At 38.3% G+C, this 26863-nt stretch overlaps 3 protein-coding genes across 4 annotated transcripts; all 3 read left to right on the top strand.

The window, feature by feature from the left end:
* The first annotated feature begins 390 nt into the window (after nt 1–390).
* LOC145894947 (uncharacterized) lies at nt 391–7968 on the top strand. 2 transcript variants are annotated; one of them, XM_082983670.1, is made up of 9 exons: nt 391–574; nt 1694–1804; nt 5781–5879; nt 6004–6102; nt 6530–6727; nt 6953–7041; nt 7268–7376; nt 7621–7719; nt 7852–7968. In XM_082983670.1, the coding sequence occupies exons 2-9, from the start codon at nt 1706–1708 to the stop codon at nt 7924–7926; spliced, it is 867 nt and encodes a 288-aa protein (XP_082839796.1). In that variant the 5' UTR covers nt 391–574; nt 1694–1705; the 3' UTR covers nt 7927–7968. The 2 variants fall into 2 exon arrangements, with proteins under 2 accessions (XP_082839796.1, XP_082839795.1); XM_082983669.1 differs by having other exon boundaries at nt 1667–1804.
* On the top strand, nt 3366–5188 carry LOC145894578 (uncharacterized). Its single transcript, XM_082983199.1, has 6 exons — nt 3366–3738; nt 3812–3910; nt 4222–4283; nt 4346–4447; nt 4742–4907; nt 5148–5188. Exons 1-6 carry the CDS (start codon nt 3366–3368, stop codon nt 5186–5188), a joined length of 843 nt encoding a protein of 280 aa, XP_082839325.1.
* A 1823-nt stretch (nt 7969–9791) lies between the features above and the next one.
* Nucleotides 9792–18888, top strand: LOC145893841 (methylmalonyl-CoA mutase, mitochondrial-like). Its single transcript, XM_082982205.1, has 16 exons — nt 9792–10047; nt 10443–10554; nt 10677–10820; nt 10944–11098; nt 11331–11424; nt 11532–11646; nt 12025–12208; nt 12917–13092; nt 13462–13554; nt 13873–13984; nt 14447–14544; nt 14803–14885; nt 15257–15391; nt 15895–16087; nt 17430–17580; nt 17870–18888. The coding sequence occupies exons 1-16, from the start codon at nt 9807–9809 to the stop codon at nt 18013–18015; spliced, it is 2232 nt and encodes a 743-aa protein (XP_082838331.1). The 5' UTR covers nt 9792–9806; the 3' UTR covers nt 18016–18888.
* The last annotated feature ends 7975 nt before the right edge of the window (nt 18889–26863 follow it).

Below are 26863 nucleotides of genomic sequence, written 5' to 3'. Positions count from 1 at the left end.
TGGTATCACGAGTATATTTATCAGGAAGCCTTCAGAGAAAACTTCTATACACGACATTTAGTTTCAATCGCGTTTATCCAGGAAGGTAGAATAATAAGGTGTTTTTTGAGTGTTTGCTCCAATTTTTCACCTTTTTATGATTCGTGTATCTAAAGTCAAACTTCTCGCAATAAGGCTATATACGTCTAACAAATGCCGGACTTGATTATCTTTATGGTTTAATCGGTGCCGAGCCATTGCTTTTATTTCTTTTGTATATTCTTCATCTGCGTAGTTGTTTTTTTATGCGCAAAATACACATGATTTGATTGTTTTTTATTTCTATTATGGATTACAATGTTTTATCCAAAATTAACTCTTTGTCATTATTTTTCACATTGTTTTAGTATACTGTTGGCACCCGGCAAGGTTGTAAGTTTAGGAACGAACGCGTAATGTATGACGACAAACGAACTGTGGCAAGTGGTGATTTCTTGAACTACAACAGAGCAAGGCGGGTCGTGTGTTTGCCTGGACATTCTGGCTGGGATCTTTTGATCGACCCTTCTACCCCCTTACGCCATTGCACGCAGAGGTAAAAACATGTGAATTTGAACACAGTGTGATGTAAAATAGCAAGCTCAGCATTCTTCAAACATAAGTATAAAAAAGTCGTTCTATTCTGTTTGAATAAGTGATGCTGATAATGCCTAATTGTTGGAGAAATATACACATCAGAAATAACATGACAACAAATGACTGAAGGTTTTTGTTGTTTAATTTGTTAAATAAATCAGATACAAGTCTTTGCTGCCCTTATGAGACTTTTTGATAATTGATAAATATAATGTTAATTTTAAAGAAAAGAATATTTTCGAAACTTTGTTATTGTGATACTGATGCTGCTAGGCACACTGGCAGTTCAAAAACGCTTTTCTGGCGATATAGGTAACCGCATGAAGATTGTTTTATGACAACTGAATTTTCAAGCGAAATGCGGCCCTGTAGCGTCACAAGAGATGTTTGCTTTCCTCTCCGACATGCATGCAAACAAATAACCTTTGCAGCTTTGGCGCTAATAACTCTTACACAATTTATACTGATTGCTTTGTTGTTGTGGTTTTTACGTATATTGTGCTTTGTTTTCAAAGGTTTAATTTATTTTGGATTGAGTTTATAGGACTTCCTGGAACCGATGCATGTTTTACAACCCGACATTATTTTGTTGAAGGCGTCTGCTGTATTTTATCATCACCGAGTGGTAGCTTACGGCTAAGTGCACGGCTTTCAGCTTTTCAATTTTTGCTAATCCACTAAACTCGAAGGTCCAGACGCGGTATTGGCTAAAAGTTACTGAACGTGATGTCATTTGATATCTATACAGTTCCGGCCGTGGATTAATATGTTTCGACCATTAACACCCTATCACAAACATCATAACAATCAAAAACAAAATAAGAATATCTTCGCACTCTGCGTTGGAATGTTTGCTTATTTTATCCATTCATAATCTCAGTGACCAAGGTCGAGTGTGCTCCCTAGAGTGTCTATTGATTTAACAGTTGCGCCCTGATGTCAAAATAAGTTTAGGAAACACTACTCTAGCGATTGGGATGTGGGTTTCAGTGCTACAACGCAGCAGACGCCTTACATAGCGCGATGGTCATTGTGACGTTTATTTTTACAGGACATTTGTCTTTTTGAATTCTATTAGACGCTACCGACCATGGAGGAAGCATTATGTGGTGCTGCGCACTGTGGACAAGTACAACACGTCATTGAGATATTAGAGTCGGGTGACGTCACCGCGGATGCATGTGACGCGGTGAGTTCACGTCACAAGTTTGTTATTTTGTAGTTCATGTGCCCGTTTTCGGTGATGGTGTAACTGCTCGATAGAAACAAGGTTGATATAACAACGGCACTGGTCGGGGTCGATTAAAAGGTCGTCATTTAGTGTTAATATTTCCATGCTGTTCGGCTGCCGGGTTGGGTCAAATGGTAGTTTCAATGTGTGTACGTTTGGGTTGCAGAAGCGATTTGGGAGTGTTCTTTTACCCCTTACTAGGGTGAAGCATTCAGTATAAGATCGATGGAAAAACGTGACAAAAAGCATTTATCAAATAATTCGACAACATCCGACAAAATCCAATTATATTCCGTGACATTTTGCATGATTGATTTCGCACTGACCATCATAATGAGAGTAATAGTTAAATATCCAAACCAATCCAACTACGCAACATCACACACTATTTTACCTCATTGTGGAGTTAGTAGTGATAATGTGTTTCGAAATGCATTGGAAAGGACAAGTATTGTCTCCCAAGGGAGGGATGTGGTATGGAGGAGAATTTGATTGCATGCGTCATACGCCAAATCCCTCATTAAACTTTTAACCGATCCTGCAGACCAACGTCAATCTGCTATTTTCAATTAGACCTGCTGTGATAGTACGACGTCATCATTCGGGCAATTTAATTTCGTTTTAAATGTCAAGTATAGGGACGAGATGGTCGAAAGTACGTCATTCTATTTAAAATCAATACGGCCATTTGGTCTCGGCCCATTGTGTTTGGCATATATCAATCAAAGTAAATAAATTCATATTTTTGCAAGTGCTTAAATTTAATTTGCGTTTAATTTGTACGATAGCAGCCCCACTATTGTAAATTCAATGAAACTCCATCAGTTTCAACGAACCCATTGTCACAAAATACTGTTATTCCAAAGCCACAACAAGTAACGAAAAAACAACACTGTTTCTTCAAATATTTTTTTTTACTTGACAAACACAAGCATTTTTTTGAAACGTTTTTACTATCATCGTGCTGGGTATAACTCGTTGTGGTATATTTCCTGCATTTCGAATTTTAGCATTGACGTTTTGTCACTTCGAAGCCTAGTTTCTGCGAAGCGTTTCGAACAGTTATGACATCATAAATAGGCCAACGCTCTGATTCACGGCGATCTTGTATGTTACGCGGCACGTCGACGGAAGTGACGTCATATTCGGCGTAAAGTTAACATGTGATCGCATGGAGTAAAAATCTTAAGGTAGAATTAAGGTTGAGCAGGGTAGGTAATGTTGGGTGAATGTTAACAAGGTTCAAAAGTAAAGGAAAAATGCAGAAAAAAGGAATGACGACTTGGCTGTAACATTGTCCTGCGTGTAATAAGTCACAAAAAATATTGAGTGTTGGTGGCAAAAAACAAAGAAAAAAACGGTTTTTGTAATCCATAAAATACTTTTTACGTTGAAATTAAGTTAGTAAATGTGCTAGAAATTGTATAGCATTATAAGTTCCTTATTTAATTTTTGTTTAAAAGCACAGATAGATTTACCTGGCAGAGTTACAGGAGTTTAAGATAGCCCGGCAGTCGATATGAGTTCAGAAACACCCGACCGCAGTCAGACCGCAAAGCCTGAAGAGGAAGATCCTTCCATTGCGAGGGGACTTCTTCTCAATTACGAGGCAGTGAAAGGGACTTTCCCGGCCATCGCCGCGACCGAGGAGCTTTCTCTGACAAAACTCGCCTCGATGCAATCCCCGGCCTTGCTCACGCAAAATCTTGTCGGAAAAGCGAATTTCGATTCGCCGATTTTGAGCCCGAAAAAGGACGGGGAATCCCCCGAGGGGAGCGGGGAAAAGAAGCAGAAACGAAAGGTGAGGAGAGCTCAAACTTTGAAGGTGGTGAAAACGGATGAGATCGGCGGGAAATCTCCGCTCGCTTTGGCTCACATGGCGACGTCTAGCGGTGAGTAAATTTGTCGATTTGTTTTGTTGTGCTGAATGCTAGTTTGAAGTAAAAATGATATAAAATTCGGCAGGTTTGGACGATAAAGAACAAAAGACAAAGTACAGTAAGGATTCAGTGATTGACGTGAAGAACTTCAAACATCAGGAAGTTAAGAAAAGCTTTAGTGATGGTAATGACAACATAATCTCAACTCAATCCGTGTTAAAATGTTTGTGGTTGCGTTCCAATAAACTCCAACTCACGTACTTTTAATGCTGCAAAGGAAATGTTGCTAAGTAAAGTTTAAATGCACGAGACAGACGAATCATCATAACTTTTTTTCACTATTTATTAGTTTTTCACATACAGAGCAGTCAATGGTCCACTATGGTGGTTAATACTTTGTTTTACGGCAATAAAAAAATGATTAATTTTGAACGTTTTACAAAAAAGTTTATTAAATTTTTCTTTAGTTTATGTTGTTTAATTTTTGCATTGCAGAAATGTCCGTATTTAAACGAGCAGCGAAGAACATCGCTCGATCTCGTAAATCAAAGATTGACGTAAGTTTACTTCGTAAAACAAGTATGTCTAAACACTATAAAACCTTACCTTATACATTTAGCTTACCAAAGACAACTCGAAAAAAGCCCAATCTGTATTGGCTGATTCAAGTCATGTGTCACATTTGAAAAGCGAAGAAAATTTTTTTGTAACATCTAAACAGGTATTTGTTTAATAATGCAGAAAAGCTCTTGAAACTCAAAATATGTACATGATACCGTTTCCATTCATAACACAACTATTAATTCTTCAGAATGAATGCTATTGTTTCATAACAAAGGTACTTTGTTTGGTCACCACGTTGTGTGTTTTAACAATAAACAATACCAAATATACAATAGCTGATTTTCCGTCCAATTTATTAACGTACAACTTTCTAAATAGTTAGTATCGAAATGCCAGCACCCTGGCATACATACTTACAATTTGAGAGTACTTTCAACTGTAAACTTTGCAGGCTAAGCCACCAAAACCAGGTTCAATAAAGCTCACGTCCTACACGTTGTGTATGGAAGATCGTCTTATTCGTAAAGAGGACCCCCAATTCCACTTTGACAATTATGTTGGTGATAGAAATGTGATCGACGTGCGTTGGTATAACTCGCTGCAAGCCAAACCTGCCCGTAAGTGTGATGTATTACTGTGCACGATAGATGTGCACGATTAACAACCTGTATCAGTCTGCAACGCAAGTACTATATTGTGATATGTGTAAATTGTTTGTGTGAATTTTAAAACTAGTTCTTTTTTCTTGTAAGCCGCGCGTAGATATTAAATATTGCAGATGTTATTACGTGCATGTTTTTACAGGTGCATTTTAATAAAATAAACTTGTGAAATTAACCCAACAGCTCTTTTTCCAGACAAGAGGGGCCACAATCGGACAAGATCAAACAGCCACTGAGAAACAAACGTCACATTCGCGGAGAGAGCAGCTGTTTGTTTGCTTCTGATGCATAGATTTGTGTTATTTATTGTAAGCTATGATGTTAATAAAACAGCGCCTGGCCATGCGGTCTGTGCTTTCTGATGGACTATAATGCATTCTGGAGATTTGTCAATGAAATATGTTGGTTGGAAGATAATAGACTGACAAATACAGCGACCAGTATTTTGCAGACACTTGCAAATATAAATGCTTCCTTTAGACTTGCTCAGTAACTGTAGAAGAATCAAACCCTTAAGATTATATTTGAAAAAGAAGCTGATGATGCACATAATACATCAGCGAAATCGATTTTTCTAAATATAAACTTGCCGACATAAATTAAGAGTCTTGTTGCTTTACAATAAAGTAGCCTTAACTAAGCACATAAAAGGTTGTTTTTCCTTTACTGTGCTTGATCATAGAGTACTAAAACAGTATTCTATGGCTTGATTAAGGCTACTTCGGGAAACTAATGTAGCTTTGTATTGCTTTACAAGCAAATCAATGTCAAAAATAACACAGTGATCGTATTTGTTTCAATTTTTCAATGTTCGTTTTTACGTCACAGGAAATGACGTCACCCCTCATGCTTGCTTGTTTGGAAGGTCACGTGGATGTTGCTGAAATTCTGTTACAGTTTGGCACCTTTCTTGATTCTAGACGAACAGTAAGATGATTGTTACGTCATAACGATCGCTTATTTCTTTTTAGAAAAAACTGTTTTGTTCACGACAGCTTGTGTTCCGTGGCCGACTGCTTGTGGTATTTAAAAATAACAACGTGTTGTTTAGTCTGGATCAACTGCCTTATTTCTTGCTGCTCAATGTGGTCAATTTGAGGTGGTCGAGTTGTTGTTACAATATGGTGCTATGATGGACGCACAAAATAAGGTAAAACATATCATGATAAGCTGTTTATCATTGTAGAGATTTCAACTCAAGATAAACGGGCTTTGCCACCATTCATAACGACAAAACCTTTTTGGGTATAAAGAGACTGGCCTATATTGCTATTAACATAGTCATGTTTATCAGAAAACGTTTCGGCAAAAACTTATGCCATCATCAGTTTGAATGACGCGGTTGGTGTAGCGAGCCTTATCTGTGACATCGGTCAGGTCAGCTCCTTATAATGATGGAGCTACACCAACCGCGTCATTCAAACTGATGATGGCATAAGTTTTTGTCGAAACGTTTTCTTTTATACATGACAATGTTAATAACAATATGGGCCAGTGTCTTTATACTCAGAATTATGTGGAAAACTTTTTTGTTTCAAAATAATTGATCTGTGTACATTTTCATTGTGACGTAACAGTCGGGAGGCACACCTTTATTTGCCGCCGCACAAATGGGACACGTGGACATTGTCGAACTTCTCTGCGCAAATGGAGCCAATGTGCATTTATCATTAAAAGACTGGACCACGCCCGTTTTTGTTGCTGCCCAAAACGGCCATTTGGAAGTTGTGCGGTTACTCGAGCGCTACCATGCGGATGTGAATTGCAGACGCGAGGTAAGATTTTGTTAGCAACCATCTTTCACAGCTACCTATTTTGCTAACGTTTGCTGCGAATTTATTTATATAATTTCGCATTATGGTCCCAATCTGTAGCCAAAACATTGTGCAATGGATATGCTGGTATTATTTTTTAAATACGTTGAAAACTTATTATAGAACAAAAATTGCACCTTATCTGGTAACAATAAAATAGGGCTAATATAATTGAATTTTTGCCAGGACGGGGTATCTCCTCTATGGATTGCCAGTCAAATGGGTGAAGCGGATATTGTCGCGGAACTGTGCAACATGGGAGCTTTGGTTGATAAGTATGTTGGAATCTATAACATGATCCTACTAATTTTTAGAGGGGTTTACAAATTCTTGGACGCACAAACGTTGATTAAATTTACATAACGTGTGTGAGCGGTTAAGAATATTGTGGAACATAAACCGATTGAGTAACATTGTGAATGTTCAAGGGTTAAGAATAGTCGTTTCCACCTTTACATGCACATTTAAGTTGATTTATTGTTTTTTTTGTGCGTTACATAGGCCTCGGAATTCCGACGGAGTCACTGCATTGTTTAAAGCTGCTTCAAAGGGTCACGTGGGCGTTGTGGCTTCCCTGTTAAAGTATTTTTCGAACACAGGCGTCCAAAAGGTTTGTTAACAAAGTTTCCCCGGCCAACAGGCCAAATCTGGACCATTGGGTCTTTTATTCTGTCGTTCAGGACTCTGTATAAAATCGTGACCCTACAGTTAAGAACACTATATATTCTGCAGTTAAATCTAATTTTTGTAAACGTTTTTTATTTTTGGTCGCAAACTTAAAAACTTAATTACTGTGATTAGTTCATAAACCTTAGTGTAAACACACAAAAATTTTACGTGTTATCTCTTCGCAGTGTGGATACTCGCCATTACATGCAGCTGTTTCCCATGGACACCTAGAGGTGGCCCATCTTTTGCTGGAACATGGAGTCAAAACTGATAACAAAGACAAGGTTAAAAGCTGTTAAAAAAACATTTCTTCTGTATATGGTAACATTGAGTGATGTTAATTCGTTCGATCTTGAACCAAAATTGCGAACGTTTTACAATTTTTAAAACTATTTTTTTGTTATTTGAAATTTTAGGATGGTTTGAGTGCTTTCGAGGTTGCAACACTCCAGGGATTCGACGAACTTGCATCTTTACTAACTTCATTTTAACCGTCATTTTGCACTAAAATAAACGTTTTCGTTATTTGTGTACATCGTGAAAATTCTTGTTTTATAAATGAATAATTTTTTTGTGCATCTGGATAGAATATTAATATCCAATAGCAGATAAACAACTCGTAATTTTAAATTAAACATTAATTGTGAAGTTCGCAAAATTCAGAGGGAATACTTAGGGATCCTGTAGCTAAAGAGATCAAATTTAATAAGGGCAGTTTCGCCTTAACATAGGAGTCTATTTATACGACATATTGGAACCAGAGGGATGTTAGTTGACAAAAAAAAAATCGCCAGTTAACAAAAGTTTGAACGCGCGTGACTCGGCCGCCTTACGAGGTAGCGACTTACTTTTTTCACACAAAGATAGATCACAGGCTGAACTTTCCAACAAAAGAAAAATCAAAAAAAAATTTGCATTAATATTCGAATATGAATATGATATGTTTGCTATGTCATAACCATAAGTAAACATCGATTCCCGCTGGAATCCTTAAGGGTAGATATTCTTTGGTGTCTGTACTATCTAAAAATAGTAAACTTTTTCGCGAGAAAAAACGCGCGCCCTCTCAAATTTGAAGAATATTAACCATAACCCCCACATTTTTCAACGCTCTGCGCTCGCCGCGAAAGGTAACAAAAAAAATCGCCAGTTAACAAAAGTTTGAACGTGTGTAACTCTGCCATCTTAAAAGCCAGCGACTTACTTTTTTCACACAAAGATAGATCACAGGCTGAAAAAGAAAAATCAAAAAAAAATTTGCATTAATTTTTGAATATGAATATGATATGTTTGCTATGTCATAACCATAAGTAAACATCGATTGTACATTTCCGACAGCAATGCTCGGAAATACGTTTCGCCTTATGAGGTGAAACCATTATGTTATAATCACCATCCAGAACATCTAAATTTTAACGAGCCATCGCTGCGAACTGATATAGAAAAAATGTTGCGCAATTAAGATGAAGAAGCTTATCGTAAACAGAAGAAAGAACAGCGAGACGGTTGCGATTCATTGTAATTGTAGACTTGCAGAAAATAAACAATATTTTATTGAATGTAGTAAGTGTAAAGAATGGTTTCATCCGGAATGTTTAGAGCGCGCCATACCGGATGAAGCTAAAATCGAGGGCGTGCATTGGTTTTGCGGAAAATGTTAATGTATCCAGCGGGATATTGTAGTATAAGCTAAGTATAGGCTTGCCAATGTAACAAATGTGTAACATATTTTTTAAGTATTTTTCAGGTTGGTCGCTGGGTTGTTTGTGGCCTATTTGGCTCAAACACCAAGTCATCTGTGTACCTCCTCGTGGTGCGACTGGAAGCAGCTTCGGCTGACCAAACACAGAGGCGATTTTTGAAAATATGGGGGTTATGGTTAATATTCTTCAAATTTGAGAGGGCGCGCGTTTTTTCTCGCGAAAAAGTTTACTATTTTTAGATAGTACAGACACCAAAGAATATCTACCCTTAAGGATTCCATCGGGAATCGATGTTTACTTATGGTTATGACATAGCAAACATATCATATTCATATTCAAAAATTAATGCAAATTTTTGATTTTTCTTTTGTTGGAAAGTTCAGCCTGTGATCTATCTTTGTGTGAAAAAAGTAAGTCGCTACCTCGTAAGGCGGCCGAGTCACGCGCGTTCAAACTTTTGTTAACTGGCGATTTTTTTTTTGTCAACTAACATCCCTCTGGTCATATTGGATGAGGTAAACACAATTCTCGAAAGAAATGCAACTCGGTCGGTCGGTTAGCACATTTGCAGTGATAACAATTGTGTTTTTAATTTTATGTTAAACTTTCTATAATTTTGAATTGTACAATTAGATCATTGTTTTTGCAGTTAGCATGCTAGAGTGGTAATGTCGCAAGCTGTGTTACGGTCAGTTATAAACCAACGTGTGCATATATCACGTGTTGTACTTGCATCGCGTTGCGTCTCAAATGAGGCTCCTTTGAATCCGGAATGGATTGAACTGGCCAAGAAACAACTCCGTGGCGTGGATCCGGCCGAAAAGTTGACTTGGCATACTCCAGAAGGCATTGATTTAAAGCCGATTTACACCAAAGACGATACCGTGTCCAAGGAAGATGAACTGCCAGGTTAAATTCAATTTATTGTTTATACAGTTATTTATACTGTGCTTGCACAGTAACTGCAACCTCTTCTGTTGAATTTACTTAAGTTAAAGCCAGTCCAGATGCAATCCAGATTGGAAAAAAATTGTGTGCAAAAAGGGCTTTTATCAAGGAATCAAGCTTGTTCTCATAAAAATACAATTATAGTTACAAACACAGTCAAGGATGGAACTAGCCACAATAAACCTAGGAATCATTCTGTATATGTATACTACTCAGCACCAACAACTCTTCCTATTTTTGTTAGCCACATTTACATTTTATACATCTTGTAATTACTTTACTATTCAATGATTACCAAATATTAGGAGATGCCTTTTGTGGGCTATTATAACTTTAATGAATTTTGTCTTTTTTAGGAAAATACCCTTACACCAGGGGACCTTATCCCACAATGTATGCAAATAGACCATGGACCATTCGTCAATATGCAGGCTTCAGCACTGTAGAAAAAAGCAACCAGTTCTATAGGTAGAAAAGTTTTTTGTAAATTGTTATTGTTATTGGTGTTTCGTTGTTTGATGGCATGTTCATGTGATATGTCAGTTTTGTGGTGTACAAGATTTAGTAAAATCATTGTTTTTATTTTACAGAGACAACATAAAAGCTGGCCAACAAGGTCTGAGTGTTGCTTTTGATTTGGCGACACATCGGGGATATGACTCGGATAATGTAAGGGTTAAGGGGGACGTTGGCATGGCTGGAGTTGCCATCGATTCTGTTGAAGACATGAAACGGTAAAATCATCCTATTTTTTAAATTGTTTCAATGATTGCAGCGTGTTGAAATTAATCTTTCTAAAAATGTTAGGTTTTTCTTGTTTCTAACACTAAATAGTTACACTTTTTTAAATTGCACAGATTGTTTGAGGGAATTCCCCTAGATAAGATGTCTGTCTCCATGACGATGAATGGGGCTGTTATCCCAGTGTTGGCCATGTTTATTGTGGCTGGAGAAGAACAAGGAGTCAAGTCTGAACTGCTCACAGGAACAATACAAAATGACATCCTGAAAGGTGGATGCATTTTATATGTTAAATGGTGTAACTTTAAAACGTATATGTCCCAAAATAGGTATAACAGCAATTTTTCATAGTTTAAATTTGGAACTCTATGTGGAAAATACTGAATATGATAACAGAAATATAGTCACTCCATTAACATATGAATGTAGTTTTTCAAAAAAGTAAGTTTAATTTTGCTGTGCAAGTTCATTGATAGTATTATAACCATTTAAACTGTTTACAGAATTCATGGTAAGAAATACATACATTTATCCACCAAAGCCATCAATGCGAATCATATCAGATATCTTTGCATTCACGTCAAAGAACATGCCAAAGTAAGGATTATTTTTGCTCTTGTGTGGCTTTGTGAGGTTAAAATAAAAATTTATTATAATACAAAGCCTTGATTAACTATTTTTTTTTTAAATAATTTGCTGTTTAGATTTAACAGCATTTCAATCAGTGGTTATCACATGCAAGAAGCTGGAGCTGATGCTGTCCTCGAACTGGCATTTACCATTGCCGATGGAATACAATATTGCAGAACTGGCATTGAGGCAAGTTTATAAAATACCATGGTGCCCATGCCATCACTAACATGTGACACAACAACTTACTTAGGAACATAACTGACGGTTTTATATATCTTTAATATAAACAAGATAGCCAATACAATGGTAGAGAACTTCATACAGACGTTTTGATTTCGAACTCACTTAAATATGTACTTGGTGCACTGCAGTTAACAGCAGCGTATCATCAACAAATTCCAATAACATTTTTACTATAGTTACTGGTGCACTATTTTTGATGGTGCTTAATTGGCATGAGCTTTTGCAAACTTCTCATTGCTTGATCAGGTGCTACCAGAAACTGGCCAGGCATATCGCAGAAATTGCATTGAAATCTTGAATTAGACGATGACTTTTTTGCAGGCCGGTCTCGACATAGACAACTTCGCGCCACGCCTTTCTTTTTTCTGGGGCATTGGAATGAATTTTTACATGGAGATCGCAAAGATGCGAGCAGCAAGAAGACTCTGGGCACACCTCATCACCAAGTTCTTTAAACCTAAAAACCCCAAATCTTGTATTTTGAGAACACACAGCCAAACATCAGGTGGGTGTAGTTAAACTTAAACAATGATATATGCGAAAAGGATAAAATGAGTGTTGGTGATATTTTTGTCTTTTCATTGTTTAAGTGTTTCAGAAATTATTTCCACCTTTTTTATTTATGGGTAACTATAAAAAATTACAAAACAAACATGAAGGATGGGAGGCATTGTTGTTAACCACAGCCTCACTTGCTTTTGCTTGTTTTCTTATCATGTTTTGCTTATTTTTCCTGGCCTTCACACAGTTTTTTTGCTTGTGACCCTTCTTCAATGAGTTAATTCCAACCATGATTTATGTTTCTTGGACAGTAATATGTAGAAATTTTATTCAGTTCCACTGAAATGAATGGAAAATTGTCAGAAGGGTGTATCTTATGAAACATTACAACTTCATGTTGTTATTTGTGTGACATTGAATCTTTGCGACTTTTCAACCGAGCATAAAAATTAACAAACAGAAAAAGTGAAAAAGTAACATGAATTGTCAACAATCACCTCAGTTGCTTTTGTGTATTCTGATCATTTTTAACTTTTCACAGCAATATGCAGTTATATTGTTGCAACAGTTGACAAAACGACTGAAATCTGTCAAGACTGGTGTATGTGATAAAATAATACTATGTAAACCACATGTTGTTATTTGTGACATTGAAGTCGGCGCTCGACTTCCAGTTTGGGAAGTCCTGTGTTTAAACCATCGTCTTCCTTAGGTTGGTCACTAACCGAACAAGATCCGTTCAACAACATCGTTCGCACAACTGTAGAAGCGATGGCAGCGATATTCGGTGGAACCCAGTCCCTCCACACTAACTCGTACGACGAAGCTCTCGGTCTGCCAACAGTCACCAGTGCCAGGATCGCAAGAAACACCCAGATCATTTTGCAGGTCGAGTAAAATCTGCATTTGTTAACTCTGAAATGTGTGCAGGCTCTTGCAAAAACTAGAGATTTTTTTTTTGGCTTTTTTTTCCTTTCTTTGCTTTGAATTGCTTAGTGACACAACAATCAGTACACTATTTAGTTGGCGGCATGCGTCGGTAAAGTACAACTGCATTTGTATCAGTATTTAAAAGTGTTAATTTATACCAAGTAGTTCCACATCATATAAAGAAGCAAAGTGGAGCTAATAATATGATTTCTTTGAGCTGCATACAGATGGCTACTGTTTTGGCCTATAAGGTTTCATCTTTTATAATCCCACATTACTTAAGATACAAATAACTGAGGATTTCGTCAACTTGGGTGTCTTTTTTAGGAGGAAAGCGGGATAGCGAACATAGTGGATCCATGGGGAGGATCCCATATGATGGAGTCTCTTACAGATAAAATATACGACGCCGCACTTAAGGTTTGTTCACTTGGTATCCCTCAAAATAGTTCACTAGACTGGAAATTATTTTGTCATTTATTAATCTTGTTTGGTTAATACTGAACTGGTTTAAATAAAAACTCTGAACAATAGAAATAAAAAAGAATGTTTTTTTTTATGAATCTTGTTGATCAAAGAAAACAGTTTTTAAATTGGTTATTAGAAGTAATTAAAATCGATTCTCTTAAGTAATAAATTTTTGAAGTGGCCAAAATAAAGACAATGGCTAACGAGAGGGAAAGATTCTGCTAACAATAATGAGTTCATCACTGAACTACGAAATATTGACGTCATCAGGTTATTGAGGAAATCGAGGAATTGGGAGGGATGGCACAGGCGGTAGCTGAGGGAATTCCCAAGTTAAGGATTGAGGAATGTGCGGCTCGCCGACAAGCGCGGATAGATTCAGGTAACTACTTTAACTCGCCCCCATTACCACGAAAAAGTGATAACATCATACTGGAATTATAATAATAACCTTGTTTTTTGTGTCAGGTATATAGATTTAAATTTTTTTTTTGCAAAAAAAAATTAAGAGGGGGGACAATTTTTTTTTTATTTTTGCGTTTTTTAATCTCCGCCCTGATACGTATATGGGTCAAGTGTCCTGATTTTTCAGGGGCAGGGAAAATCCCCCTTCGGATAAAAAATTCGTAAAACTTGTGTGGTTTAAAAAATTACCAAACATTGTTATTACCAAAAGAACTGTCCTTCTGGTACATAAGTAGATTTGATTGTAAATACTTTTGAATTTATATTACCTGGCGACAACAGTAGCACTATACTATTGTTGTCGTACCATTAATTCCGTAATTTGTTGCTTCCAGCGGTTGAGGTGTTTGCTTTGTTAAGTCAGGGTTGCTTTCCACAGGTAATGAGACGATTGTTGGAGTTAACGCGCATCGTTTGGCGAAAGAAGATCCGATCGAAGTACTCGAGATAGACAACACCCAAGTCCGAGAAAGTCAGGTATTTAATAATAAATAACACGGTTGTACTTCATATAAATCTTCATATTACTCAATAAAAAATGTCTTTGACCGTCGAACGACAATGTGAATACCGAGGTTTGCTTGGAATTAAAGGAATAAAACATAAACAGCCGAACTATTCCAACAGCTGGATGTGAGGTTTTGAAAAACAAACATATGTGGCCAAAGTGCGTTGGAAACCCCAACTTTTGACTAAAAAATGACGGATTTTGAACATTGTTTTACTGTCTGTCAGATCAACAAGATAAAAAACATCCTTGCAACACGCGACGAGGAAAATGCACAGAAGGAACTGTCAGCTCTTACTGAAGCCGCAAGGTGTGGGTTGTTATTTGATTATGGTGGGCAGGTATTTCGGTATTTACTTCCGAGCATTAATTGGGAAACAATGTGTTGTAAAGTTGTTTTGTTTCGCTTAAACCTTTGGAATATTCTATTAGGTTATCTACATAACTAGCGGCAGTTGTATATCTTCGTTAACAATTCGTTTTGTTTTTTTAAGTCATGAATATTCGGTGGCGTGGAATGAATAATTGCAATCAAAAGTAAACAGAGTATTTGAGTCTTTTATACATGTATATAATTTTCCTTTTTTTTAAAAGATTTTTTTAAGTATAATACGGCTAAATGGAGAAATAATGAATATTAGAACTAAACTATTTTCGCCTCTCACTCACTTGCATGTTTAGGGGGAAAGGCAATCTCCTTGAGCACGCAGTAGCTTGCTCGAGAGCGCGTTGTACTGTTGGAGAAATATCGACGGCAATGGAAAACGCATTCGGACGCCACAAGGCTGTGGATCGACTCGTCAGTGGCGCCTACAGGTGAGACAATGTAATAATATAAACGTCAGTACCTGATTGGCAGCATTGGTCAAGCGCCCGACCCTTATACCAAGAAGAAAACCATCATATCCTGGGTTTAAACCCTTGGTGTGGCCAAAAGAACAAAAAAAATCCTTCATTACTTGACACTTTTCGCAGTCCTTTTTCGATCGAATGGATTTCTACAAAACAAACGGCAACTTGCCGTGCCCATGTATCTACGTAGTTTTTAGCAATCGAGCCAACCGGGTTGCAACTAATCCAAGTTTGAAGTGGATGATTTCTCATTTAAAAGTTACCCGTTCTTCTGCAAATTGGCCACCAAAAACATGTTACTTGATTACAAAAAAAAAAGTTCTGCAAGAGAACGCAACTGTTTGCCGCAAAGTCTTAAGTTGTGTGACGTCACGATAGCACATTTTCCCCCCGGATAAAAAACGCACGTTTCCAATTACACTGGAAACCAACCGTTTATTTTATCCTACAGCCACATTATTTCACAGAACCGAATTCGGGGCCAGCGACGAAATTGAGTCGGCGATGAAGAAAGTTGAAGAATTCGAGGTCATGGACGGACGACGGCCCCGTATTCTGGTGGCCAAGATGGGCCAAGACGGCCATGACCGAGGGGCCAAGGTCATAGCTACCGGGTTCGCTGACCTTGGCTTTGACGTTGATATCGGACCTCTATTTCAGGTACGGTAAAACCTTTCCGGCATTTCGCTAAACAGGTAGTTTCACCGCTTATAAGTTCTGCACTGAATCAGTAGGGTTAATATCACAATTAATTGCATGTTTGCATGCATCGTCTCACAAAGGCCCCCATATTAGCGTTTGAAAAATTGTGAAATTTATGATGACGAAAAAATAAACAAATCTTGAATCTTAATGTTTAGTTCGGTTGCAAAGGCATTGTTACGAAAATGTACTAAACATGACGATTGCGGTGACACGAAGTTGAATCTCGATGTTATTGGCAATAAACATTGCTTCGTTATCTCCCGCGCAAAAACCCGTAACTTTTGAAAACGAAACGATACAGTTGGTTGCATCATTTTTGCGACAAAGAACAGCCCTGGTTTAACCTTCAAAAAACTTGGAAGTATCAGTAACGTCAATTAATGTATGACAAGTCTGATAAGTGTATGTTTTTAATATGCTATATGGGGTAGATCTTTAAACGCTGAAATATTTAACTCATTTAAACCCAATTTACTTCTCATTCTATTTCAATAAACATGTTTAGATTCATTTAAGTTGTTTATGTTAATTTATCCGCTTATTTTCAATGTTTGTGAAAGTTTAGCCAACTTTTATTAAGTGGAAAATTTCACTGGAGTTGTCCTTCTGTGAAAGCAAAATCGTATAATGCATATTCTCCTGATTGATAAGCGGTTTAGACAACCGAGCAATCATCTTTAATTGCCGCACAAACGTTCTTTGCATAAACTAACCCGTATCACGACCTTCTTCACAATAATCTTCTGTGTATCTTCTTGTTCGCCCCGCCCCCCCTAGCAAGTAGGTGCTCAGCGATGGGCGTGTATAATTGCCACTTACCGCTCTGTGTATGGAAGCACTCTCAACTTACCCGATGAGAGGGTCAAGTGGCTCAACTCCAACAATGCCCGAAGCCAAAAAAACAAATTGTGGTGAACTTATTTTTATTCTCTCCCCACTTATGCATGTCTGTAGCTTTTAAAGCCACCTGTTGCGGTTAATCGTTGGGGTTCGTAAGGTTATATTCATCATTGGAGTCAGAAAGCACAGTACTGTTGGTTGTAGCATTTGCTTGGCCAGCACAGTGTCCTGCCCTTGGTTTGTTTTTTGGCATTCCTTTATTAGTGACGAGTGTGACAATGCGCTTTGGAATAATTTGCATGTACGCAATTTTATGCCCAGCCGAATAATCGCCTCAAAAATCCCTTTTTCACATTTTGGTTGAGTTATAAACATGTTGAGTGTGGGTGCTGTTACGTAACATAAGAAAAGAAAACTGGTTCTGTTACGTAAACCATAATTGTTTGTGACATCACAGACGCCGTCGGAAGTGGCGCAACAAGCAATAGACGCAGACGTGCATTGCGTAGGGATCAGCACCCTTGCCGCCGCCCACAAAACCCTCGTTCCTGAATTGGTGGTGGAGCTGAGGAACATGGGAAGGGAAGATATACTTGTGATTGCTGGAGGTGAGAAGTTTAGCGGTTGTTGTAAATTCCTCTTCAGCATTCGGCTGACAGTTTTACATGTTTTATGATGTCACAAAGGCAGACGCGTTAGCAGTTCAGTCTTTTGCCTTTTATCGTGTAGTTATCGTTAATTTTTTTTAGTACTTTTTTAGTAAGGTTAAGTACTTTTCGGGTAATGTTACATACATGTCTATGAGTGTTTGCGTTGTGTGGATATTGTCTCATCGACAATAATGCATCATATGAGTGTTACTTAGCATTGTTTTATGATAATGTTTTACTGACACAGGTGTGATACCTCCGCAAGACTATCATTTCCTCTACGAGGTTGGAGTTTCTTGCGTGTTCGGTCCGGGCACCAGACTTCCCAAAGCGGCAGAGGAAGTTCTCAGCCTTATTGTGAAGAACGTCGAAAAGCGCAGGCGCTCCGGATAAACCTTTTATCGAGGACGCAATTTTTTTCACTCTTTTGCCTATAAATTATTATTGCAAAGCTTTATTATCGCTTGTTGCTTCTTGTGTCGATGATGGCGGGTCACGACCGTCCGCTAGGTGTCGCTAAAGAGCAAGTCGGTTGGTCAATTACACAGCGAGGTGGTCTTTCATGATACTGTGTTTTAAATTAACCTAAAAAACTTTTTTGTCAAAAAAAATTTAAAACTCGGAGCGCAACAAAGAGAGTTATTTGAAATAATTTAGAATTGTGTCTGGCATCTTCAGTAAAAAAACTACTTTTTTCTTTTCATCCATCAAATTATTTCGTTGTTCAGACGAAGGGCCGTGAGTTGGGCGGTTCAACATTTATTTCGTATCAACTTCATATAAAACTTTTAATGCGAAAATATATCAGCGGTGGTTCCAGTGTCGGAATAAAGTGATTCCAACTGCAGTTGTTTTGGGAAAATAAAGAGGCTGTATCGTCTTTCGTCGGTTCGGAAATTAAAAAAAAACTGACTCGGATTTAGGCATCTTATTCATTCGTGTCTGTTTAACGAAATCAGCATCTGGCAAAAGTTCGCCAAAACAAGTTCTGAGTCATTTTATATGTTTTCGTAAAGTTTACGTTATTTATTCAATGCCTGAACATGCGATGGTGGGGATTTCCCTAAAATATGTGTCGCTTGCAACGTCGGGTATCTGTGATAATTCGGTCCAATTACGATTGCTCTAATTTACTAACATTACCACGGATCCTGCTTTGTTTTGATGTTTATTCTGTTTATCCAGCGTCGATGCGGTGCGTTGAGAACAGGGAATACCAAAATACCCGGTGTTGGCTAATTTGCATTTTGCTTTCCAGCGAATTCTCCAGCTGCAAAATCCCAAATTCCAGAACACGACACGATTCAATAAATAAACAAAAGATAGCAGTGTGTGTATAAGACCTTTCCGAAATGACATCAATATTAAGGATTTACTCTTTTTACGGTTAAAACATTCAAATGTTTCTTTGCTGTTATGTGGATCTCCATGAAGTACATTAGTGTCTTCATCTTGAGGAAAATCTTGAAAAAAACCCGCGGATAATTATAGAATAGTGAGCCGGAGGCAGAGAACTTTAAAGATTCGAAAATTAATCGAGTGGAAAGTTTTAATTCGAAAAATGTCCTCTCTTTCGAAGATTGCTGATGTGCTGAAAAGATTTAAGTGGAAAATCTCTGCTGCAATGGTGACTGGCACAAATTAAGCCACAGCCAAAATTCATTTGTTTTGCAGCAGATTAGCAGATCGAAGCTCTTCACTCCATTAAAAGCATTTTGCGTACAAACGTGCTGACAACGCAATTACATGAATCGTTGTATATTCATAATTAGAAAAATCTCTGGTGCAACTTAAATCGTGCGGCCAATTTGCAAACTAATTCAGCTCTTGCATGGTTGAAAGCATATTAAAGCCCGCAAAATTTGCGACAATCAAATAACTGTTGCACCGGTTTAGGACGTTTCGACAACAACTCGATGCCAATAAAATTCAGTTCAACAAAAATTTCACAATTGTATGATTGCGTTAAATGGTCGTGTGTGAAGTAAGCATTCTTTTACTCACAAACATGAAAAAAATGGATAAAAAAGTGCAGCAAATATTTCAACATTTACTTTATAAACGCCCAGAAATTTTTGGCAAAGTATTCACAGAATGTGCAGCAATTGTTCCTTGCATTGGAAAGGAATCTTCACACTGTAGCAGCACGTTGTATGCTTGATTTTATCAACACATCGTCGGTATAAGCGTTTGTAGTGGTGTATTTCAATGTCAGATGAGATGACTCCAATTAAAAACACAATACAGCCCACGGTTCAAACCATGTGGTAGACTCAACTTATGCGGTCAAGTCTCATTAGAAGAGCAAGTTGTGTGTGACAAGCCATCGTCCAATCAAATCGACGAGAATTAATGGGAATTCCTCGATGGCGAAGAATTACTTGGTCACGAGAAGAAATCCGTAGAATTGCCCGAAGCTCTAAATTTCCACATCTCTCTGATGGTTTTGCGCAAGACAACACACGTAGCACCTGTTGTGTAAATATAAGCGATCCAATAAGCTCTCGTCTGACTTGTGGCCAATGTTGTTGGGAAAAAAGAGAGTGTCCGATCGTGCTTGTCACGTATCTCCGCTTTTTCTAGTTCTTGGATGGATACCTGGTTCGATAACATTTATGGCTTTACGGCTATTCATGTCATTCTATTTCTTTTCTGTATTGTTCATCAGCGTAGTTGTTTTCTTTTTTGCGCAAATTACACACGATTTTGATTTGAACTGGACAAGTTCTACTTTGCACTTTCGCGATTGCGAACGATTTAATCTGAAAAACGTGTTTCAGTAGTTTCGTTTTGCTCTTCTCTGCAGTTGCCTGCCCGCTTGTGCGTTCGCCTTGTTGCAACTGAGCGGCTTATACCGTACAGTACTGATGATAAATACAGCAGTGTTACAAACGTTTGATCTTATGATTATCGTATAAGGTCTGGCTTTTCTGTTCCGTGTAACATCAAAAACAAATGAGCCTTTTCCCCGCTATTTTTCTCGATTCTAACTGTTATGATTTAAAAATATAACGCACGTTTTGACCCCACATGCAGCTGTTTTGGATAACAACAAAAATATGTTATGTTACAGAAAGAGGCCTATCCAATCTCTAAATGTAATTTTGCCTTAGGAAATATTTGCTGGCATATTATTTACACGGGGTGTTTTCGAGACCTTGTCACGTGCGCGTCTGTCGGTTTTGTCGTTAGCTCTCCACAACTTGTTTGTCAGGCTGGAGTCTTTTCCCGTTTACACCATATGTTCGACCAAGTGCACATGGCCTATGACAAGAAAATTGCCAAAATATATTGTGCTAGAGGCATTATTTAGATACGCCCGAAAATTCAACCAATCGTTGCATATTTTTCCACCGTTTTTATTGTCGGCATTGGACAAACCGATTGTACGAAGATGTACCGAGGTATTCGTTTGGGAAATATACGATGTCAAATGCGTTTGCTTGTGCGGAGATTCTCGGAAATACCAAAACATGAATTCAACGTTTTGAAGCTATTATTGGCAAATGCTGTATTGAGTTAAATGCCACCGTACCTATTGCCTCACCAACGGAATGGTAACATTCAATCAAGGGGATCCCCCTCGCAGAATATGTTATCATGCTGAAAGAGAAGTTGTACTGTCAGAAAAAATAGTTGTCTTAAGATTTATTTCCTATTCTTTTATCACCATAGTGTGCGTTGTCTGGCGCATCATGCGTGGGTATCATTCCACTTACTTAGCGACTCACCAATTAGCTCGTCACAATAAGTTTTGGATGCTAACCGCCACCCCTCCACGGTTCGAAGGGTTTGTGGTAGATGTTTTCCTTTAGCCTCTGGTCTGTTTGGTCTACAACTCCGACAATGCGTTGACGCGTGCGAACTAACGGAAAAAAGTGTCTCCTGCAGTGCGGCTGGCGACAGGCTGTCAATCCACACAAGTCCAAAACCTGTGGAAATCCACCCCTTGATCAATCCGCGGCTAATTATAGACGCTTCCATGGCAACCACCGGACGTTATGCCACCTGTCATCCAGTTTTTGGCATGCCGACATATGACACCTGACAAATTTCCCACCACCGTTGCCCTTCCCTTCATGGGCCAGGCGTTGGGTCCACGTCAAAACACCGGAAGCGTGTTCTTGTTTGGTCACAAACGTCCCTTGTTGCGTCACGACGGTATTTTCAATTTCTCGCGTTGTCTGGATGTGGTCACGTGTTGTTAAAGGGCACCCGCGTTTAAAACGTCAGTGACGTCAAAAACCGGCTACCTATTGTGACGTTATTTGCGTTCCGAACGATAAGCTTTTATGCTGGACATGCGGTTTGTTTGTTCGTTTTGACGACATTTGAAAGGGTTTTGTGCTTTCCCTCCAAACATCCTGTGTCGAATTTTATTGGGAATTTCTTACTGTTCCTGGAACAGTTTGAATGTCACATGCTGGGTGGTACGAACGTGCGTAATCTATAGAATTATAACAATTGTAATGTGTAAAATTATGCAGAAATGCCCATATGCCCTGGTGGTGTCTGGAATGTGCTTGAGATAGCATGTTTGCTGTACTGGACGAAACACCTCACGGCAAATAACATGTTTTCCAAGAACAAACCAACTTGTTCAAAATATGAAGAGCTGCTTCCTTCATTCGTTTTTCAGTTTAGAACTATCTCCAACAACACGTAAATTATTTTTTAAGTTAATTGGGTGAAATTCGGGAATAAAAATCTTATCGGAATACAGATGCTTTATGTAGAAGTTCCGATCGCCTTCATTCAGTGGTTTTCATAGTTTGCGCGACGTACGTATGCAGCTTCACGTATAAGCCACCGAGTGATATATTCGGAATTAAGGCCATCGTTAAATATATAGGAAAGATTTGTTCCAAATAATTATTTGTCGAACTACAAGAAAAACGCAGAAATTTAAACGTCAGAGTTATTATGTGAACAGTTTTGTGAAGGAAATGTCTCATGTAAAAATATGATTTCGCAAATTATTACATGACCCTTGATAACTTAAATCGTCGCATAGTTTGGGAACCGCTGACTTACACAATGCTTATAGCGCATAAAGTGTTAACGCAGGATTACTAGTTGAACTAAGTTTTTGGTTTATGCAACAATGTAACTGGGCTCTTAAGATATGCCCGCGGCTCATCTGGGACGTCACAAACATTTCAATGTGACGTCACATGCAGATGCTTTTTTGGGCAAAAATATTGGCTTCGGGCAATAAATTGCGGTCGTTCCAAACTGTGTAATTATGGAATGAGAGGTTGTCCGCTACGATTACTATCAATCGCTTTGAGGTAAGTGCTTTCCACTTCAAAACGGCGTAAATTACAATAACAGCTTGTTGTTTACTTCCCTGGTATAGTTTCAAAGATAAATAAATTGTATAACTTTGTACGTATTTCAACGCAATGCAGCCATCGGAGTTTTAATAGGTGTTTGTAAATCGTTCTTACATTTCAAAGCAATTTTGAATACTGGATGCGAAAATATATGTCAGAACTTTTAACTGAAAAATCCTTCGCCCGACATTTGGCAATCAGCTGTTTAAATTTTCCCACTCAGAATCGTGCAGGTACTTGGATACTTTGCAGCACGCACGCGTCACAAATGCCTACGCGTTGCAACGATTATGACGTCAGAAGCAACAAATTGTTACAACGATAAAAGAGAGGCGGTCAACAATTATCGGCGTGCGTCGCGAAACCACTTCGTTGTTGGGCGACGGTTGTTTAATTTTAGTAATTTTGCTTTCGAATTTGGCCTAATTTGATCGCAGTCGGCGCACGAACCGGTGTGAAATACCGCTTTCCGGACCCAGTCCCGTTGGCGTGGTGACGTCACAAAATGTGCAGTTATTTTCGAATATTCCCGATGGCAACAGAGGTTGGTGTTTTGAAGCACTGGAGCCAGATAATTCTGGTTTTAACTTGTCCTTAAAACTATTTTTAAATTTTATGTCCTAAAATCACGATTTTGGAATCGCTTTTTTACAATAGTTTATTTCCATGCAATATAGTTGCAGCAGGTAAATATAGTCGTTTGTGAGCATCTGACCATTTAGAATAGGTACTGTTATGCTTTTGAGGTTTGTCTGGAAATCTCAACACGTTGTGTAAAACTGTAAAGTGTGAATATTACAAAAAACTATAAAGACATAATAACTGGACAGAATAGTTCGACAGGGTGTTTACAACCCTTGCAAAACGATAAAGTTTGTTTTTCGAGCAACCGAGCCTCACATATTGTTGTTTTTACGGGAAACCAAGAGTCGCTTGACCAAAAAGTCATTACAAGTACTTTTGTGTAAAGTGCCCTGAAGTATCTATGCCTATAATATTTGCCAACCTACAAATGTAAGATAGTGTTATTACTTTCTGCTCATTGAGCTTCGAACCTTTTTTCTCAGAATTAATATCCCACACCATTTAAAAGTTAAAACTACGCATCAGGGCGTTACGACGCTTAGGAGCCACTATAATATAATAAAAAGGTGATTCCAGTAATACGCGTGTTGGGCTTGTCGTATTTTCCCAAGATCTGTTGTTGGTGGGGATTTAATATATATTCCCAACGTACACAAGAGCACGCTTTGTTAACATTGGACGCAAACGCCCTTTCAAGTGTCATTCATGCATACATTTGCGTGCATAACAATACCCTCAGCCAAGCTTTAAACCATCCATCCTCAGCCGAAATTAACCATCAAAATAACACAGCGTGAAGTAGTTGTTTTAACAATGAGTTATGAACATTGCTTTCTTTGTGGCGTCACACGTAATAACGATAATGCAGCGGCGGCAGTATTTAATGAGTTATCCGAGTGCGAGTTGATTCATGGCATTATTGCAATCTCATTCCGAATGCCAAGGAATCTTGCGACGACTGTTTAGTAGTTGTTGTTGAGCATATAATGTTTTTGTTGCTGCCAGGCATATTGTAACTTAATAATCTGTTCTTCTGGCATATATAAAAACGTAACTTTATTCCGACGTTTCGCCTGTTATACAACAAGCCTTTGTTGAGCATGTTGCAAGAGCATCAGAACACGACCCCAATATCCCTAGAGTTAAGGCTTTTACTTTTCTATGTCATCAGACCATTTCCCTGTTTTAACATTTGTTTAAAAACAGTGATGCAATACTGAGTTGCCCCAGAGATAAACAGCAAAGTTTCAGTCAAACAGTCATTAAATGCATGGTAATAACTTCCAGTTCACCAGCACCCTGCAGTTCTCATCAGTCGATTATATGTATCATTCCTCAGTGTCAATGTCACCCGTCGTTTGGTTCTAAAACCCTAAACCACTTCCCCTCCATTATGCTGTCATAATGTCTCTCTGTGACGCAACCGCAATCGAGATAATGCTACCTTTAGATGCTCGTGTTGTTTTACATTTTGTTGCTGGATTACACACATGGTACTGCTCGGGAAAATACGTCAGAACAGTTCGATTATTTATGTAACAGGATTTTCCTGACCGCTGCCATAGCAACGTCGGCGACTGGAAACCGAAACGTTATTTTATTTCGCCAACATGAGCGAAATAATCGTGGGAGGGCAAGGTGTCAAACCGCTTCCTCTTCAGATGTTCCAAACTGTCGTGCCAAAATTAAGATGCATGTAAATTCAAACCGCTAGATTTTATAAAGGGTAGTATTCTCGCGAACAACACGATTTTCTTGCTATTTGCAGGTCGTCGTTGTCACAAACAATTCCTGTTAGTGAGCCTAGCTTCTATTTTGGGGAATTTGTAAACCGTGCATTTGGAATGTTATTTTTTTTCGAACAAAAATGTGTGTCAGAAAAAGACATGGTGAACTTTAATTGAACTTTTTCCATCAACTAATTAGGAATTTTTTCAAACATCATGTTTGCTACTGTTAATGTCAATCAGAAATTCGAATCAACCAACGTGAAATATGTTGATTGAATCAAGATAAATGCAGCTAGACCTGTGGTTCTGAAGTTTTTTTGCACCACGGTCACACTTGGTTACACCACTACTTACGTAAGTGCAAAATTTTCAAGTTTAACTTTAAATTACACTGTATGCAATAATCTTCTGATTTAATATAGGTACGCAAGAGCTTTTAATGCTGTGTATTAGGACAGTCTACGTCAACAAATTGTCCTAATTCGTGAATAAATGTCGTTAAATTCACCCATTATTTCGCATCCACAGCTTTCAGTTCCTAGCCTTGTTTGTTCTGTCCCGAGCGTACGCCCGCACGCCGGCGTATAATGAAACAAACAAAGAATCCGCCGGCGCAAAGCGTGAGTGTGGACCCGGCCTTCCTTAGTACCATGAAGGAAAACCCCAAAAGAGTTATAATGTCAGTGGTAACATACAAGCGCCTGTCTGCTATTTACACAACACATTCTCAAACGCTTCGTCATATGATTTACTGTTTAGTGAAGCTTTTGCCGTTTCGAAGTACACGGTTCAAGAAACCAGGCTTTAGACTTTGTACGACCTTCGGTAAATACTAAGACGTACTCAACCTAATTTAAAGGTCTTGGTGGATAGGCGGTTTCATTTCTCTTCGCCACCGGCTTTAATTAAGGCTTTGCGAAGCTGAATTAACAATCAAGACGGACAGCCGCAGAATGTATAGCCAAATAGGGAATTTGTAGAATGCTTTGGTTTATTTTGGAAACTTGGCTGCACGTTGCTGTTTTTTCTGAGAATATATATATTACTGAAAAGCAAGCTTGCACAAAAACGTAGTTTTTTTTACCATCAAAAAGGTACACCACCTCGAAGCAATCGTTTGTTTTCGTATATAATTGGTGAGTAAATACCACAAAAAATATACAATTGTGACAAATGTTGTGTAAAACCAAAATAGACCCGCGGCATTGTGACCAAGACCGCTAGGTCATTCCTTTAATCATAATTGAAACTTACAGACGTGTTTTTAATACCCCGGCCTCGTTTTCCGTATAAGGCAACGTCACGTGATACACACTCGCCAATGGCATGATTAAGTTGTCATCGACGTCAAACGGTTGCCGAGGTTAAAATGCCGCAAGCCTTGCAGCAGAGTCTGGTAAATTGCAGCTTGATGTGCGGTCTTCCTTTTGAGCCAGCGGCTTTGGCTTGCTGAATAGATGGGTTATAATTAAGAGCAAAATGCTCACATAGCATTTTTCGATGGTTGCTTTGCAGCATAATCTATTGCCTAATACCGGTATTGATTTGCTAATTTTCTTTACTTTTTTAGTTATCTTGACTTTGTAGGCA

The sequence above is a fragment of the Ascidia mentula genome, chromosome 3 (genome assembly GCF_947561715.1).
Source record: "Ascidia mentula chromosome 3, kaAscMent1.1, whole genome shotgun sequence".
NCBI lineage: Eukaryota > Metazoa > Chordata > Ascidiacea > Phlebobranchia > Ascidiidae > Ascidia > Ascidia mentula.
This window is presented reverse-complemented; position numbering and strand designations above follow the sequence as displayed.